The 13,162-nt window shown below is 40.7% G+C and overlaps 1 protein-coding gene across 1 annotated transcript in view; it reads left to right on the forward strand.

The window, feature by feature from the left end:
* The first annotated feature begins 687 nt into the window (after positions 1-687).
* MTDH (metadherin) overlaps positions 688-13,162 on the forward strand; it is a 32,013-nt gene continuing 19,538 nt past the window's right edge. The window contains exons 1-5 of the mRNA XM_065629279.1: positions 688-1,342; positions 7,511-7,615; positions 10,153-10,234; positions 10,707-10,886; positions 12,326-12,394. Of these exons, the coding sequence (XP_065485351.1) occupies positions 938-1,342; positions 7,511-7,615; positions 10,153-10,234; positions 10,707-10,886; positions 12,326-12,394 (841 nt within the window). The 5' untranslated portion in view covers positions 688-937. The remainder of the gene's footprint in view (positions 1,343-7,510; positions 7,616-10,152; positions 10,235-10,706; positions 10,887-12,325; positions 12,395-13,162) is intronic.

Consider the following 13,162-nt stretch of genomic DNA (forward strand, 5'->3'; position numbering starts at 1 on the left):
GACCCGCAAGTCCCAGACAGCCCTGACGGGGCCCCGGGGCTGCTTCTGGAGTCGCACCGGGGGCACCAGCACCCACAGACCGGCAGTTAACGTACCCGCACCGGAGCTACGCCGCCCCTCTGGGGCAACCGCGAACTAAAATAGAGCTGACGAGTGACCGTTACCGTGGAAATGGACCCACATTACCGCGGGTCCGGGCGGGCCCTGCTGTGGCACGGACACCACGCCGAGGCCGCTCCTCACTCGCCGCCTCAGCACCGCGCCAGCCGGACGGGAGCGGCGCGCACCGCAGCAGGGACGTGTGTCTGGGGTGGGGTGCCCGCAGGAGAACGAGCCAGGCCGGCCAAAGGGGCGGCAGAGCCCGACAAGCAACCACCTCAACCCGCTAACCCCCAGCGCAGCCGCCCGCCCCGACCCCGTGTGAAGCGCCGCGGGGTCTCCCGCCCCAGCCGCAGGGCCAACGCGGTCCCCCGGCCTCCGCCCGCCCCCGCCGCGCTCGCTGGGTGCCACGTCGAGGTTGCTCCCCGCACCGCCCCCGCCGCCGGCACCGCCCTGGGCAGGGCGGGGCGCGGCAGGAGGAGGAGGGCGCCCCGCGGCCGCTGAGGGGGCGGGGAGCTCCGCTCCCGCCTGTCAGGCGTCACCCTCCGCCCCGCGCGCGGCGCTGACGGCGGCGCGCTGCGGCAGCGGCGGGCGCTCGGCGGGGCGGTGACGTTGCGCGCGAGGCGGAGAGGAGGAAGAGGAGGAGACCCGGGCGCCTCCGGGGCTGAGGCAGCCGCGTCCCGCCGAGCCTGCGCTCGTGTCCCGTCCTCCCCACCACACCCCCGGCGGCTCGGGCTCGGGCAGGCGAGCGCGGCTCTCCTGAGGCCGCGATGCGCTCGGCCTGAGCGCTCTCTCGCCGCCCCGCCCGGTTTGGGCCTCTGCGGGGCAGGGGGCCGCGATGGCTGCGGGGAGCTGGCAGGAGACAGCGGCCCAGCAGGCCGAGGAGGCGGCGGCCCGGGTGCGGGACGTCCTGTCGGGCGGCCTGGGCCTGCTGCGTGCCGAGCTGGGCCTCGAGCTGGGCCTCGACCCGCAGGGCCTGCCCACCTGGCTCGCCCTGGTGGTGCCGGCCGCGCTGGGGCTGGCGCTGCTGGGGCTGCTGCTGGCCGTGGCCTGCGGAGGCGGCCTCCGTAAGAAGCCAGCGCGGGGCGCAGCGGAGCGGAAGGGCGACGAGGCGGTCGGCGCGGGCCTGACAGCCGGCGGCGGCCAGGGTAAGGCGGCGGGCCCGGGCCCCGGGCAGCTGCACCTGAAAGGCGACGAGCAAAAGAAGCGAAACAAGAAGAAGCTTCCGGAGAAAACGGCGCGGGTGAGGGGGCTGCGAGGGCCGCGCCGCTGGGGAGGGAAGGAGCGAGGACGCGGCGGGGCGGGCGAGGGGGAATGAAAGGGTCATTGACAGCGGCGGGATGGGGACGGCGGCGGCCGGGTTTGCCGCGGCGAGTCGCCTGCCGAAAGGGGCGGGTGGGGGGGAGGTCGCGTGTGGCGAGCGGCCCCGAGCGCGGCCGCCCCTCCCCAGGCCTTGTCCCCGGTGCCCCCTGCTCGGTGAAACGCTTGCAGGTTGGTTAGGCACCGGTGAGAAGGGGGAGGACCGCCCGCAGAGTCGGGAGGCTATAGAGCTGCCGCCGTGCGATTCACCTGGGCGGTGTGTGCCTGTGGAAGGGATGGGGGGTCCTGGCTGGCTGGAGCTCTCTGGTGTCGTCTGGGTTACTCGGCTGTTTCGAAAACCTGGAGGAGCAGCGTGCACACGCGGACGTTACACGTTAATAATCCTGGGTGATGAAAACGCTTGTTTCTTTTTATAAGCTTTGAAGTGCAAACAACTATATGAAAGCATTATTTTTTTTTAATTATTAGTAATGGAATACTTGAAAGGTTAGGAACCAGTAGTGGAGACCTTAGTATGGCTTGGGTTTTCAAGCCAGAAGTTACAGTCAGGCAGGTACAGGCTATTTGAAATGGCATTGTAAGGCCCATAAATGCTATGATGATTCAAACTTGAGTAAGACTTTTTGCACTGTCGTTTCGACAGAAGATGTTAACATCAGTCTTGTGGTGAGCTTGCCTCAGTAAGAATATGTCTGATTTAGTTGTTACAGTAAGGATCATCTCCTTTAATAAGGAAATCTGTCTTAGCAGCCCCTTAAAAAGAGATCGTTCCTGTTCTTTTTTTGGTTTTGTTTTTTTAATCCTTAGTATGTGCTGTGGGAACCTTCCATCTTTGACAGTATGTGTGCACTTCATGAGAAAATTAGTAGAATGCAGAAATTATCAACTGTCCCTTTCAAGCTTCCAGTTATCATAGTTTTGGGGCTTGAAGGAATTGCTTCTATAGCTTTTATATTCTTAGTATCTTTGTAATCCTATTTATGTCCAAATGGCTTATAGGAATGAAAGTGCAGCAGATGTCCCCTGCCTGTTAAAACTGTGTCTCTTAATTATATCTTGCTCTGTAAAATCTGAAATGTTTACCTTATGACCGGAAAAAGGAAAGAAAATGGGTTTTTACCTTTCTTTGAGTCTGTGGCAGTATTGAGACTCGAGAAGTTTGTTTTTTTCTTTAATGAGAAGTTAAGGCTAGAATATCTTAAAAGAAAAAAAAAAAAAAAAAAGCCTGCATATGCCACCAGCCTGCCTTTGAGCAGTGAGCTGCTGAAGTTGATTATGGAAGTTGCAAGAGGCTGAACACTGAGCACCAAGAAGAGGAAGCTTTGTGATTTAGAATCTTTCCAGTGTAGCTAGATCTCCATTTTGGAGAAGGCATATTAAAGATGAAATTTTTTTGTCATCTAGAGCAGAAAATACTTTGAGATTTAGTAGATCTATTATGCCTTCTTGAAAAGAAAGAGTAACCTAGAAATAATTTAGATTTTGCTTGTTTTATTTTCTTTAAACTCCAGTATAAAAACAAAGTGTAAACTCTTGCAAGTCATCATTGAAGACATTAATGAATGCCTCAACAGAAGATAGGGTGAAGAGGTAGAGACACTGTTAGCTTGACAGTGATCTGTAGTGCAGGGCTTCATAAAAGTAAACTTTGTATTAATTTTATATAAAACTTAACTAACTGACTTATTGGTGAATATAAATACTTGCATTGTTTCAAGTTTCATTTATTCAGGCACAAAACAATGCAAGTTGAGGCTGTGTAAGAGCAAGTATTTTCATAATCAAAAGCATTAAATAGTTTTTCATATGTCAAGTTGTCATTCTGTATTCTTAAGATTTTTATTTTTATAGTACTTGGTATTCATTATTTCCATGCAGAGGTGAAAAAAAAAACAACAAAACAAAACAACACCTTCTCCAAAAAACAAAACGCACAAACCGAATCATTAGCTGTAGTGCAAATAAGTTTATACCAGTGACAAAGTTTAATAGCCCTGTCTCACGCTCACTTTCCAAGACCAATACATAGAGACCCGTAGTAGCATGTCCCAATATTTTCTTTCACATGAAAAAGTCTAAAAATGACATTGGAAATTTAAAGATGCAACAAAAAATCTTACTGATTGCTGCCTAGTCATTTCCATCTTCTGTTTTTGTATGCTGTGATGCTAATACTAAGGTCCGTGAAGGAAAAAAGAGTAAGCCTATTATCGGTAGATTTACTACAGGGTTTGCTGTGCCAGGGTCTAGATTTCCACTGCGGGCATTTCGGAAAGCTTAGAGCAACTGTTCTGTAGCATTTAGGAGCACACTACAGATGTCTAATTAAAAGCTGTAGGGTCACTTTAATATAGAATTACCGAGCTCATCGTATAGCAGTGATGAGTAAATCTTCATCAGTCAGGATCAGAAAAGTTCTTCACTGTACCCCTTCTGAGGAGGAGTACTATTGCTTTTTTTCTTGCATGTGGTTTTATTCGGTTCTTATATAGGTAGGGTACAACTTACCTGATACTTATAGTAAAATAATTTTTGTTGAATACCACTGCGTTGACTGGATACAGTAGCAACTATGAGATTCTGTTTATTTACTTGCTGTGGGCAGACTAAGGGAAAAAATGAATGCAAAACCATTTCAGCTTCATTAACACTACTTTACAGAGCCAATTCTGGCTTTTTCCAGCTGTTTGGAGCAAGGTAGTATCATGGTACTTTAGATTCTCTGCAGTAAACCTGAAGCCCCTTTCTCTCTTTACTTTTTTGTTTGGTTGGTTTCGTTTGGTTTTTAGCTCCTGGCAGGGGCAGAGCTCTTTGTCTCCTGTCAGAGAATTTTTTGGCCCCTGTTAAAATTTTTTTCTTTCAAAAAATCTCTTGATCTCTAATTTTAATTCCTTTCCCTTTTGAATGACTGCTGTGCCTCTCTTGTACTTTTTAAACTTTCAGTAGAAGAAGGTGAAACTGTTCATACATGAGTTCTGTACAATCTGCAAAATACCCTAGAAACTTGAGAGTAACCATCGTCTGTACTCTGCTATAGCTGTAGAAAGCCATTCATACCATCTGTCTGTAGATGCAGAAAATAACAAATTGACTGTGCACTTCCTATTGTTTGAAGTACACCTGGACAGTAAATGCTACACATTTTAGTAAAAGCATTTGCATTCATTTGAGAGAGTTTCCTACTTGATCTGCTTGAAATAACTTTTCAGGCTATGACTGGTTTATGCTTATTGCACTTTGAAATAGACTGCATAAAGACTTTTTCATACTTTCAACTGATACTCACATGTGTTGGTTTTGTGTATGTATTAATTGTTAAATTGCAGAAGTAGGGCTGTAGAATTCTCCAGTGCTCAGAGAAAAAATTGCTTAATTTCTTCCTTAAAAGAAGCTTACAGAAAATAATATGGGTAAACAGATTCTTTCGTTGGCCAAAGATATTCTAAATAGGCATATCTTTATAATATGAAACTAAGGACTTTGGCAAATATAGCCTTCTAAGACTCAAATAATGTAGCTATTTCATTACTGCCATTTGAAGTGTGAAACTGAGTTATCCATTGCACTGTACTGCATTTAAAGAACAATATTTTTCATTTTAGCAGTCTTAGCAAAACCTTTAGTCTACTTTTGGATTATCTTAATGCTCTTAAATGTACATGAAAAAGGTTTATTTAAATATGAGGATTTTAAGGTCAGCAAGCAAGATGTGTTCAGAAATCAGTAGTGTTATTGACAGGAGTATTTCTGCCTTGTTACATCTTCCCTATAGCTTTTAGGATAAGGAAAAAAAGATGGCATATAATAAATTGCACAATTCAAGTGAATTAATATTGTGGATGCTTAATATCTTACCATAAACATTTAGCTTAATCTTTTTGGCTGTAGTTATCTTTTAAAATAAACATTTCTGAATACTATAGGAAAGCTTTTTTTCTTTCCCGCTTCTGTTACTATCTTTGGTATGTCCAAAAATGATCACATGAATTTTGGTTAAAATTCTATGATTCATCTGTGGGCAGAAAATAAATGTGGAAAGCTTCCCCTAAAAAGGAGACTATTAACAATTCAGGGATATGTTGAGGGAGAAATACATCAAAGTAACAGTTTTTGAAATGTATTTCTAATGGTTGTTCTTTATATGATCAGATGATCAGACAGCATTTTAAACAGTCATGTGGATGACTTTTTCCAGAGGGTTCTTAGTGGATATGATTTAGTTTATTACTTCAGAGAAATAGCTGAATTTTTTTTTTAATTAAAGATTAAAAACTTTTATCTATTCGATTTTTGAGAGGGATAAAAAAGTGTTTTTCAATTTAGGGTATGTATGTAATAGCAAAGAAGCAAAGCAAGGTATAGAATTGAAGAAGTTAGTTGGTTGTAAACATTTTTGACACAAGTTCAATACTACATGCAGCAAATCCTTTACCTAACTCTTCTGCTACGTAACTTAGAAATAGTGATTCTTTTTCCAGGTTAAGACCTTGAACATCACGGGTACTGATGTGAATTGAAAGGCATCACACCACTAATAACATGGCTGTGCAAAATCTGGAGAAAAGAGGGAGGTTCATGAACTGATTTTTGCCAACGGGTTATTTTCAAGGTTGTATATTAGGTCTTTGGTATGTCTGTGGAATCGAGTACTGTGAGGTTTGAGAGGAACTTTTAGAGTGTTTTGAGACACAGATATGTAAAATATACTTCATTTTCAGTATGCTGAGGGAATTGTACTGCATTTTGGATATGAAGCTGGTTGTTGCAAGAGAAGAGGGGTTAGGTGACCTGATCTTTCAATTTCTATTAATAGTTACAAAATAAGCTGGCATGCTGGTTAACTACGGTAAGCAATATTATGTTATGCACTGGTGAAAGCATGCCAAGGGTGGTTTGTAAGCATAATATAACATGGCAAGACTTAAATACCTGTACCAGTTAAATTGAGGATCAGATCTGATATTCGAAGGAACAGGTCACACTAAGTTGTAATATGGCCTTTGTTTAAAGCAATCAGGTGCATGTGATGCAGAGTTAAATAGCTTTTTTAATAACAAAAGTAAATCTAGTGTTTATTTAAAAAGCAATTGCAGAAATTAAAACAAGTATGAAGCAGTTATTTATGCTTAATGTCTTATTTAATTTTCAGTCTTTATCTGAATTGTTATGAATGTGAATCAATATGAAACTTGTGCAGACTCAGTTACTACTATTGATAATTGTTTTTCACTCAGTGAAATTAATGGCAGTGGTAGTATAATGCTTTGCTTATTTCCATCTGCAGCTAAGCACAGTAATTTCAGTCATAGCTTTTTGTTAACAATAAACATGACTTTAAAAATTATTACATTTTTGCATAGGGAATATATAGCCTAAGGTGTATGCCTTTGCTATCAAAGTGATGATAAGACTAGTTTAATGACTGTCCGGAGTTCTAACTTTATATGTTAAATAATAACATGCTAATTTTCTTTCCTTTATTATGTTAGAGGAAAATGGTAGACTAATGTAACAACTGTAATCAAGTCTGTCTGAAAAGAACAATGGGATGTCATGCTTAGTCACGCTTCATGTTCGACTTCTAATTTCTGCTCTCCTGGGAAGTTTAACTTGTGAAGGAAATTAGCTGTGAGGGTTATGCATATGTAGAAATTTGGTCAAGGTAGAAATGATTTTAAACTTCAACCTGTTGCGTGACTGCTACAAAATGGTAAAGGTGTTCATTTAATTAGATAAGTTATGGCACATGCAACTTGTAGCTGTTCTAAGCCAGTTTTCAGGACAGCTACAGAGAACTGTGGCTGTTCTGAAAGCTGGTGACTTTCAGAAATTTACCTTTTGAGAAGCAATTCCTGTGTTGAGTAGAATTGAGATGGAATGGGGAGACATGTTTTCTTTCTTATTTCTATGTTTGCTAAATGTAGAATTGCGGTAGATATTTTAAACACCAATCTGTGATTCTGTCTGCTGTATTTAATAATTTTCTGAGCATTTTTCAGTCAACAAATAGTTCCATTTCAGTATAAGTGTAATTTGAGCTTTGCTTCATCTGCTTTCTCAAATTGTTTTATTATTCACACTGTTTACACAGCCTAATGGACGGTCTTTCCTTGATGTGTCTGAGGATGAAGTAATACAAACTGTCCGTAAAGAAAATATAAAGCAACCTGTGGACACGGAAAAGAAGAATGAAAAGGTCAGTTATGGATATGAAATGACAAAGTCAAAGTTTAGTGCATGTTATTTCAATATCTAATAACTCTATTTGTGATTTGAAATCCTATTACATGAGTAAGGAGGCATATTTCTTACTATGAAGAGTACTAGTCTAACCTGGTGTTGGAAAGAGCTGAAGTAGTATTTTCTTAACTTCTGAGACCATGCCTTACCATGGAATGTTTACATCCAGCAAACCCTCCTCCCCACTAAACACTGATATCTCTGTTCACCAGCTGAAAATGTTAAGCCTCCAGAAATAAAGTTTGTGTTTCATCTTTGCTGGCTTCCATGGAGATGCAACGTAATGATAGTATTGTTAAGTGGCTTGTAGATGATCTAACAATTGGGGGACTGCTATTCAAAGGATTAAGACCATGTGCCTGCTTATTTCTGTTGTCAGATGTATCCATTAGTGATTAGAGTTCTTAATTTCTGATGACAAATATGGGCTTTGAAGACTGGTGTGAGCTTTTTGTTGTGCAAATTGAATGGCTACATTAAAAACATATTTTTAAAACTTGGTCTATAGCTTCATCTAAAAGGTAACCATACTAATGGCAATGCTATTTTTTGCACTATGAAGACTAATATCTTCTAGCCTTTTCACAGATGCTATCACTTCTAGGCAACATGGATTATTTATGATAGATGTTTGACAATAATTTTGGTTTGGTTCTTTTGCTAACATTGTGCATGAAATTTTCGTACTCTCATGGATTTCTGATTTATTTTCTCTAACTAAATGCATTTGTTCTAATTATACTGAGGAGTATAGGAAAAATAAATGATTATGCATAAACAGGCAAAAAGCAGTAGTTGATTATTGTAATTCATGTAGCTCATTCAAGCTTTAATTAACTTACTTGACTATCCTATAATAACTTCTTTTGCAGTTGGTATGTTGGCTAAAGGACTGTATCCTGTATCATTTAGAGCTATAGGGCTCTAAATATTTTTAACATTGGCAAATAGAAAGGGGTTTTTTTTGTGAAATGGGTTTGCCTTAACATTTCGTGCCATGCACTTCTTTCTCATCTCCATGTGTCACCTATCAGATTGGCTTTGCGGTTTGTTTTATTTTTTTCAAGAACATAATCAAATTTGGTCCTGAAGAAATAGCTGTATTTTTCTTCTCAACTTTCACTTTGTCTCAAGCAGATTTCCTAGTAGGTAAGGTGTTTAAATGCTGAAGTCAAGGTCTCCTTAAAATTGCGAATGTAGTGATCTGAATTTTAAAATGCTAAGTTGAAGTTGCAGCTCCAAGAAATCAGTACCACTACCTGGATATGGATGCTTACTCAAATGATTATGGTTTTGTATCACTTTGGGGACCCCCGGGCAAAGCATGATTGTCTCAAGAGTTGCTTGTTACACTTAAATTAAAAACATACCCAAGAACTTTTCTTTGAACTACAGGTAACTTTACAGGGATCTAATTATTTAATTAAGCCTCTCAAGGCATGTATTCCAGAAAGACATCTCGCGTTGTTAGAATATCCTTATTCAAATATTCCAGAGACAGTGAATCAGTGAATAGTTTCCCCTTATAACATTTGAGTGGATAACCATCTTTTGTTAAAGAGTCTGTGGTTTTTTATTCAGGTTTGTCTGGTAGTTCTTACACCTTTCTTCACTAGATTTAAAAGCTTTTTCAGTACTGTATTTGCTTTCTAAGAAAGAGTCAATTTGCCATCTCTTTAGCTTATCAAAAGATTATACTCCAAAGCTTTCTGCAGTATACTTGCCCAGTATCTTAGGTCATTTTTCATCTTTTCTTTTTCCTCTATATTATCTTTTTAGCACTTTATATTGCTACCCGCTGCACCAAAACTGCTTGCAGATGAAGTTGTCTGTGTTTCTCTTGATTTATTTCTGCTTGTATAGTCAAGAAGCCACAACTGGTAAAACCCGAGGGAGGAAAAAAAAAGGAAAACAAAAACATGCACACAAAAAACCACAAAAACAAACAAACAAACAAAAACCAAAACAAAACAAAAAAAAACAAACACCACCCCGTGTATCTATTTTGTTGACTCTAATCACAGTTTCTGTTTTGAAGTCATTTTCCAAGCTAGAATTTTCTTACCTGCTTTTTTTTTTTTTTAAATTCACTGGCATTCTTTATTTCTCCATGTATAACTTTATACTTACTTCTAAGCAAAACAAATTATGCCAGAGTGGGGTCTGCCTGCCAAACAGTTGATATTCCTCTGTGACTGTGATGCCATCAGCATAGCTGCTTCCACCAGGCTTTGTGTTGTGTGGCATGAGTAATCGTTCCCTTCACCTGCTATTTGTGTAGTACATAAGCCTTTCATGCTACTTCAATAGTCTTAACTTACGATTATGAATTAGTATTGTTTAGTACTCCTTTCAAGGAACTGCCCATGCAGAAGGTTGTTCAGGAAAATCTGTCTTAAATTTACTCTTGTATTTCAATGTGGGGGAATTCTAAATCACTATGACATGTGATCACTAATTAATAATTAAAGATGTCTTTTTTTTTTATTCTAGTCAAAGAAAAAAAAGAAGTCAAAGGGAGATGCTAAAACAATTCAGGATACATCACGTCTAGATGGAAAGGAAGTTGATGAAGGTACTGAACACAAACACAAGAAAGATGCAATTAGACATATTTTGGCTTAAATGTTGTTTAAGATTTACTTTGTGCTTCATAAAGAAAAACAAGAAACTCACTTTGTCATAATTTCACAATCGCATGTTATATCTGGAAATCTGATCTTTAAAACAACAATCTGATCTTTAATAAAATCAACTGGTTGGGTTTTTTTTTTAAAGTTAGAAAAACTGAGAAAAGTCAGGAATAGTAAGGTCCTCATGTTGTACATGTTTTGCTCTGTGAAGGGAAGTATTACTGCATTGAATCCAGAAAAACTTACCTTTGGCCAGTTATTTGTGTTTTCAAACTAATGTTGAAGTTGACTTCCATGTCTGATTTTTAAGCTGAGCCTGTAGTCAGACTTCAACTCAATATGAAACAAGCTAAAACTCTTTCCGTTCTGCTCTCTGACTCACTTAGTGATGTTTTCATTTGGGGGATGTTTTAGGAGCCTGGGAAACAAAAATCAGTAACAGAGAGAAGCGACAGCAGCGTAAGCGAGACAAGGTGCTGACTGACAGTGGCTCAGGAGAATCAAATCTCCAAGGGGTGGAAAATACGGTTACTGCATCCATTGAACAGCTGATGCCTACACCATCGCTTCCGGTTGTTCTCAGAAAAAATAAAGGTATGATGGTAGATGGGTCTATGAACGTGTTCTAGAAAGATAACTTTGCTTGAATGCTTAAATAGTTACTCTGTTTTGGATGTATGCTAGGTATCTTTGGAGGTTTAATTCTTCAGGAGAATATTTCAAGCCATGTAAAGGTACTTTTGTGTAAAATTCCCCTTTTTTTTTGAGCCATGCTTTTGAAGGAGCTCAAGAGAGAATCTTCTGGAGTAAATGGCTGAGATGCTGGCCTTCATGCTGCTGCTCTGTTAATAGCTGCACAGCTGCGTAGGCATATGTCCCCATTCCTTTACTTGTGCTCTGCTGACTCTGCCCTTTGTTTCTGGAAACTTCCAAGGCACCCTCAGCACTACTGCAGGCAACACCAACTCCTTAACTTTTTGAAGACTTCCTTGATGGGAAGGTTATGCCCATGAGTTCTCTTTACAGATCATTCACTGCTTAACATGTAGACATTTTTTTCCAACATTGATTTAGTAGTACCTGTGCTAAAGCTCTTCATAATGGTGAGGCATATCTGGCTGAGATTTAGTAATCAATTATTATTGCTAGAGATTCAATAAGGAAATGTAGGCTTCAGCTTCTATGGCTGCTACTGTTTAAGAGAAAAGTTGCATGGGCTGGTTCAAACTGTGTGTAGGCACAGGAATTCATATTTGGCTGCAACTGAGAAAGGGTTTAAGAAGCTAAAAGAATCTGAAGACAGAAACAGTTTAGCTTTCTGACACATTTTTAACCTACTGATACACTTGATGTTCTGCCAAAATGGCAAAAAGACCAAGCCTAGCAACTACCTGGTACCTTGTAACAATACATTGACATTTGCTTGCTTTATTGACACTTGTTTGCATCTTGACTGAGTGCATGGTTCTTATCCATGAGGCCTAGATCGGTTGGTTCCTGTTTTATTTTTTCTGTCTGTTTACACACAGCTTCAAGCAATGGTAATTCCAAATGTCTGTATACTCTGTGGCTAGCGTATCATCTTGTATCACACTAACCTGAAAGTAATTCAGCCATATCTAGTGCTTTCATGGTAAGGTGGAGATTATAAATTGTTATGCATTTCTGAAGTACTTAGAGCTGCCTCTGCTTTAGATTTCTGCTTGCTATTTGGGGGCAAACTAGCTAGAGTTCTTTGAAATCAGCGGTTACTTGGTTTATAGGCCCTAAATAAATTTTGAGTTCATGCTGTTTACCAAACAAACACAAATAATAAAAACTAGAGCATTTAAATTTTATTCTTAAGTTTTCTGGAAATGTCTTAATTTGCTTCGATGTATTGATGGTGTTTTTTTCTTAAAATATCAGGAATGGATACTCTTTATTTTTAAATATTAATTTAACTATTAGATATTTAAAATACCAAGATTTTTAGAGGTGTTGCTATTTGAAAAAACTTATTCTAACTCTATTCCCTATTTCTTTTTAATCAGGAGATGCACTTCTGAATGCTCAAGTTAGCAGCTCGAAACCTGCAAAGGGGGAGTCATCAATTCCACAAGGTAAAACACTTTCATTATTAGGCATCCTAATTAACTGGAAAAGTGTTTTACAGAACTGAAAACAGAAATTGTTACTGCAGGATTTTGTGCAGTCACTGATCTGGAACTTTATTATGCAGCTGGCTTTTTTGGCTATGCAAATGTTATACTTCTAAGTTGCAGTTACTACTTACAGGTTGAAAACAGTCTGATTGTCACAGAGGGTGTGAGAGGGATGCACTTCACTCGTAAAAGAGAAGCAACAATAAACTTTATTGATATAAAACAGTGAGGTAATGAAGTTCAATGATAAATGCCACAGTGGTTTAATAAGATTCGATGGCAAGGTACACCTTGTTATTTACTGAACAAAACTGTCAGGGAGACCCTCCTGTTGAGTCATGAGGTTCAGAATGTTCTCCTTTGCTTTCTAAACTCCTCAGAGAGGAGTCTAGGTGCAGCTGGATCCAGACTTAGATTCAGTCAACAGTTTACATATGAGGGATTACATATGAGCAATCAATCCTTTACATTGTTTATCTGCAATTTCAAAGTTTAGCATGCTATTAGTCAACAAGGATCTGTTGCAGCAAGGAATCTCTCAGCCTTGAGGAGTAACCTTGAGAGGCGTCCCTACTCAAGGGGAAGTCATGGCGTGCAGGCCACTGCTGTGCAGGAGAGCCCAAAGAGCTCTGGGATGTCCACTATTTATGGAGTAAGATGATTGACTCAGTCATATTTGGGTACTGACTGCAGATGTTACCTTCTTCCAAATGTGGCTTGAGTTGG

This window comes from Caloenas nicobarica, chromosome 2 (assembly GCF_036013445.1).
Source record: "Caloenas nicobarica isolate bCalNic1 chromosome 2, bCalNic1.hap1, whole genome shotgun sequence".
In the NCBI taxonomy this organism is placed as follows: domain Eukaryota; kingdom Metazoa; phylum Chordata; class Aves; order Columbiformes; family Columbidae; genus Caloenas; species Caloenas nicobarica.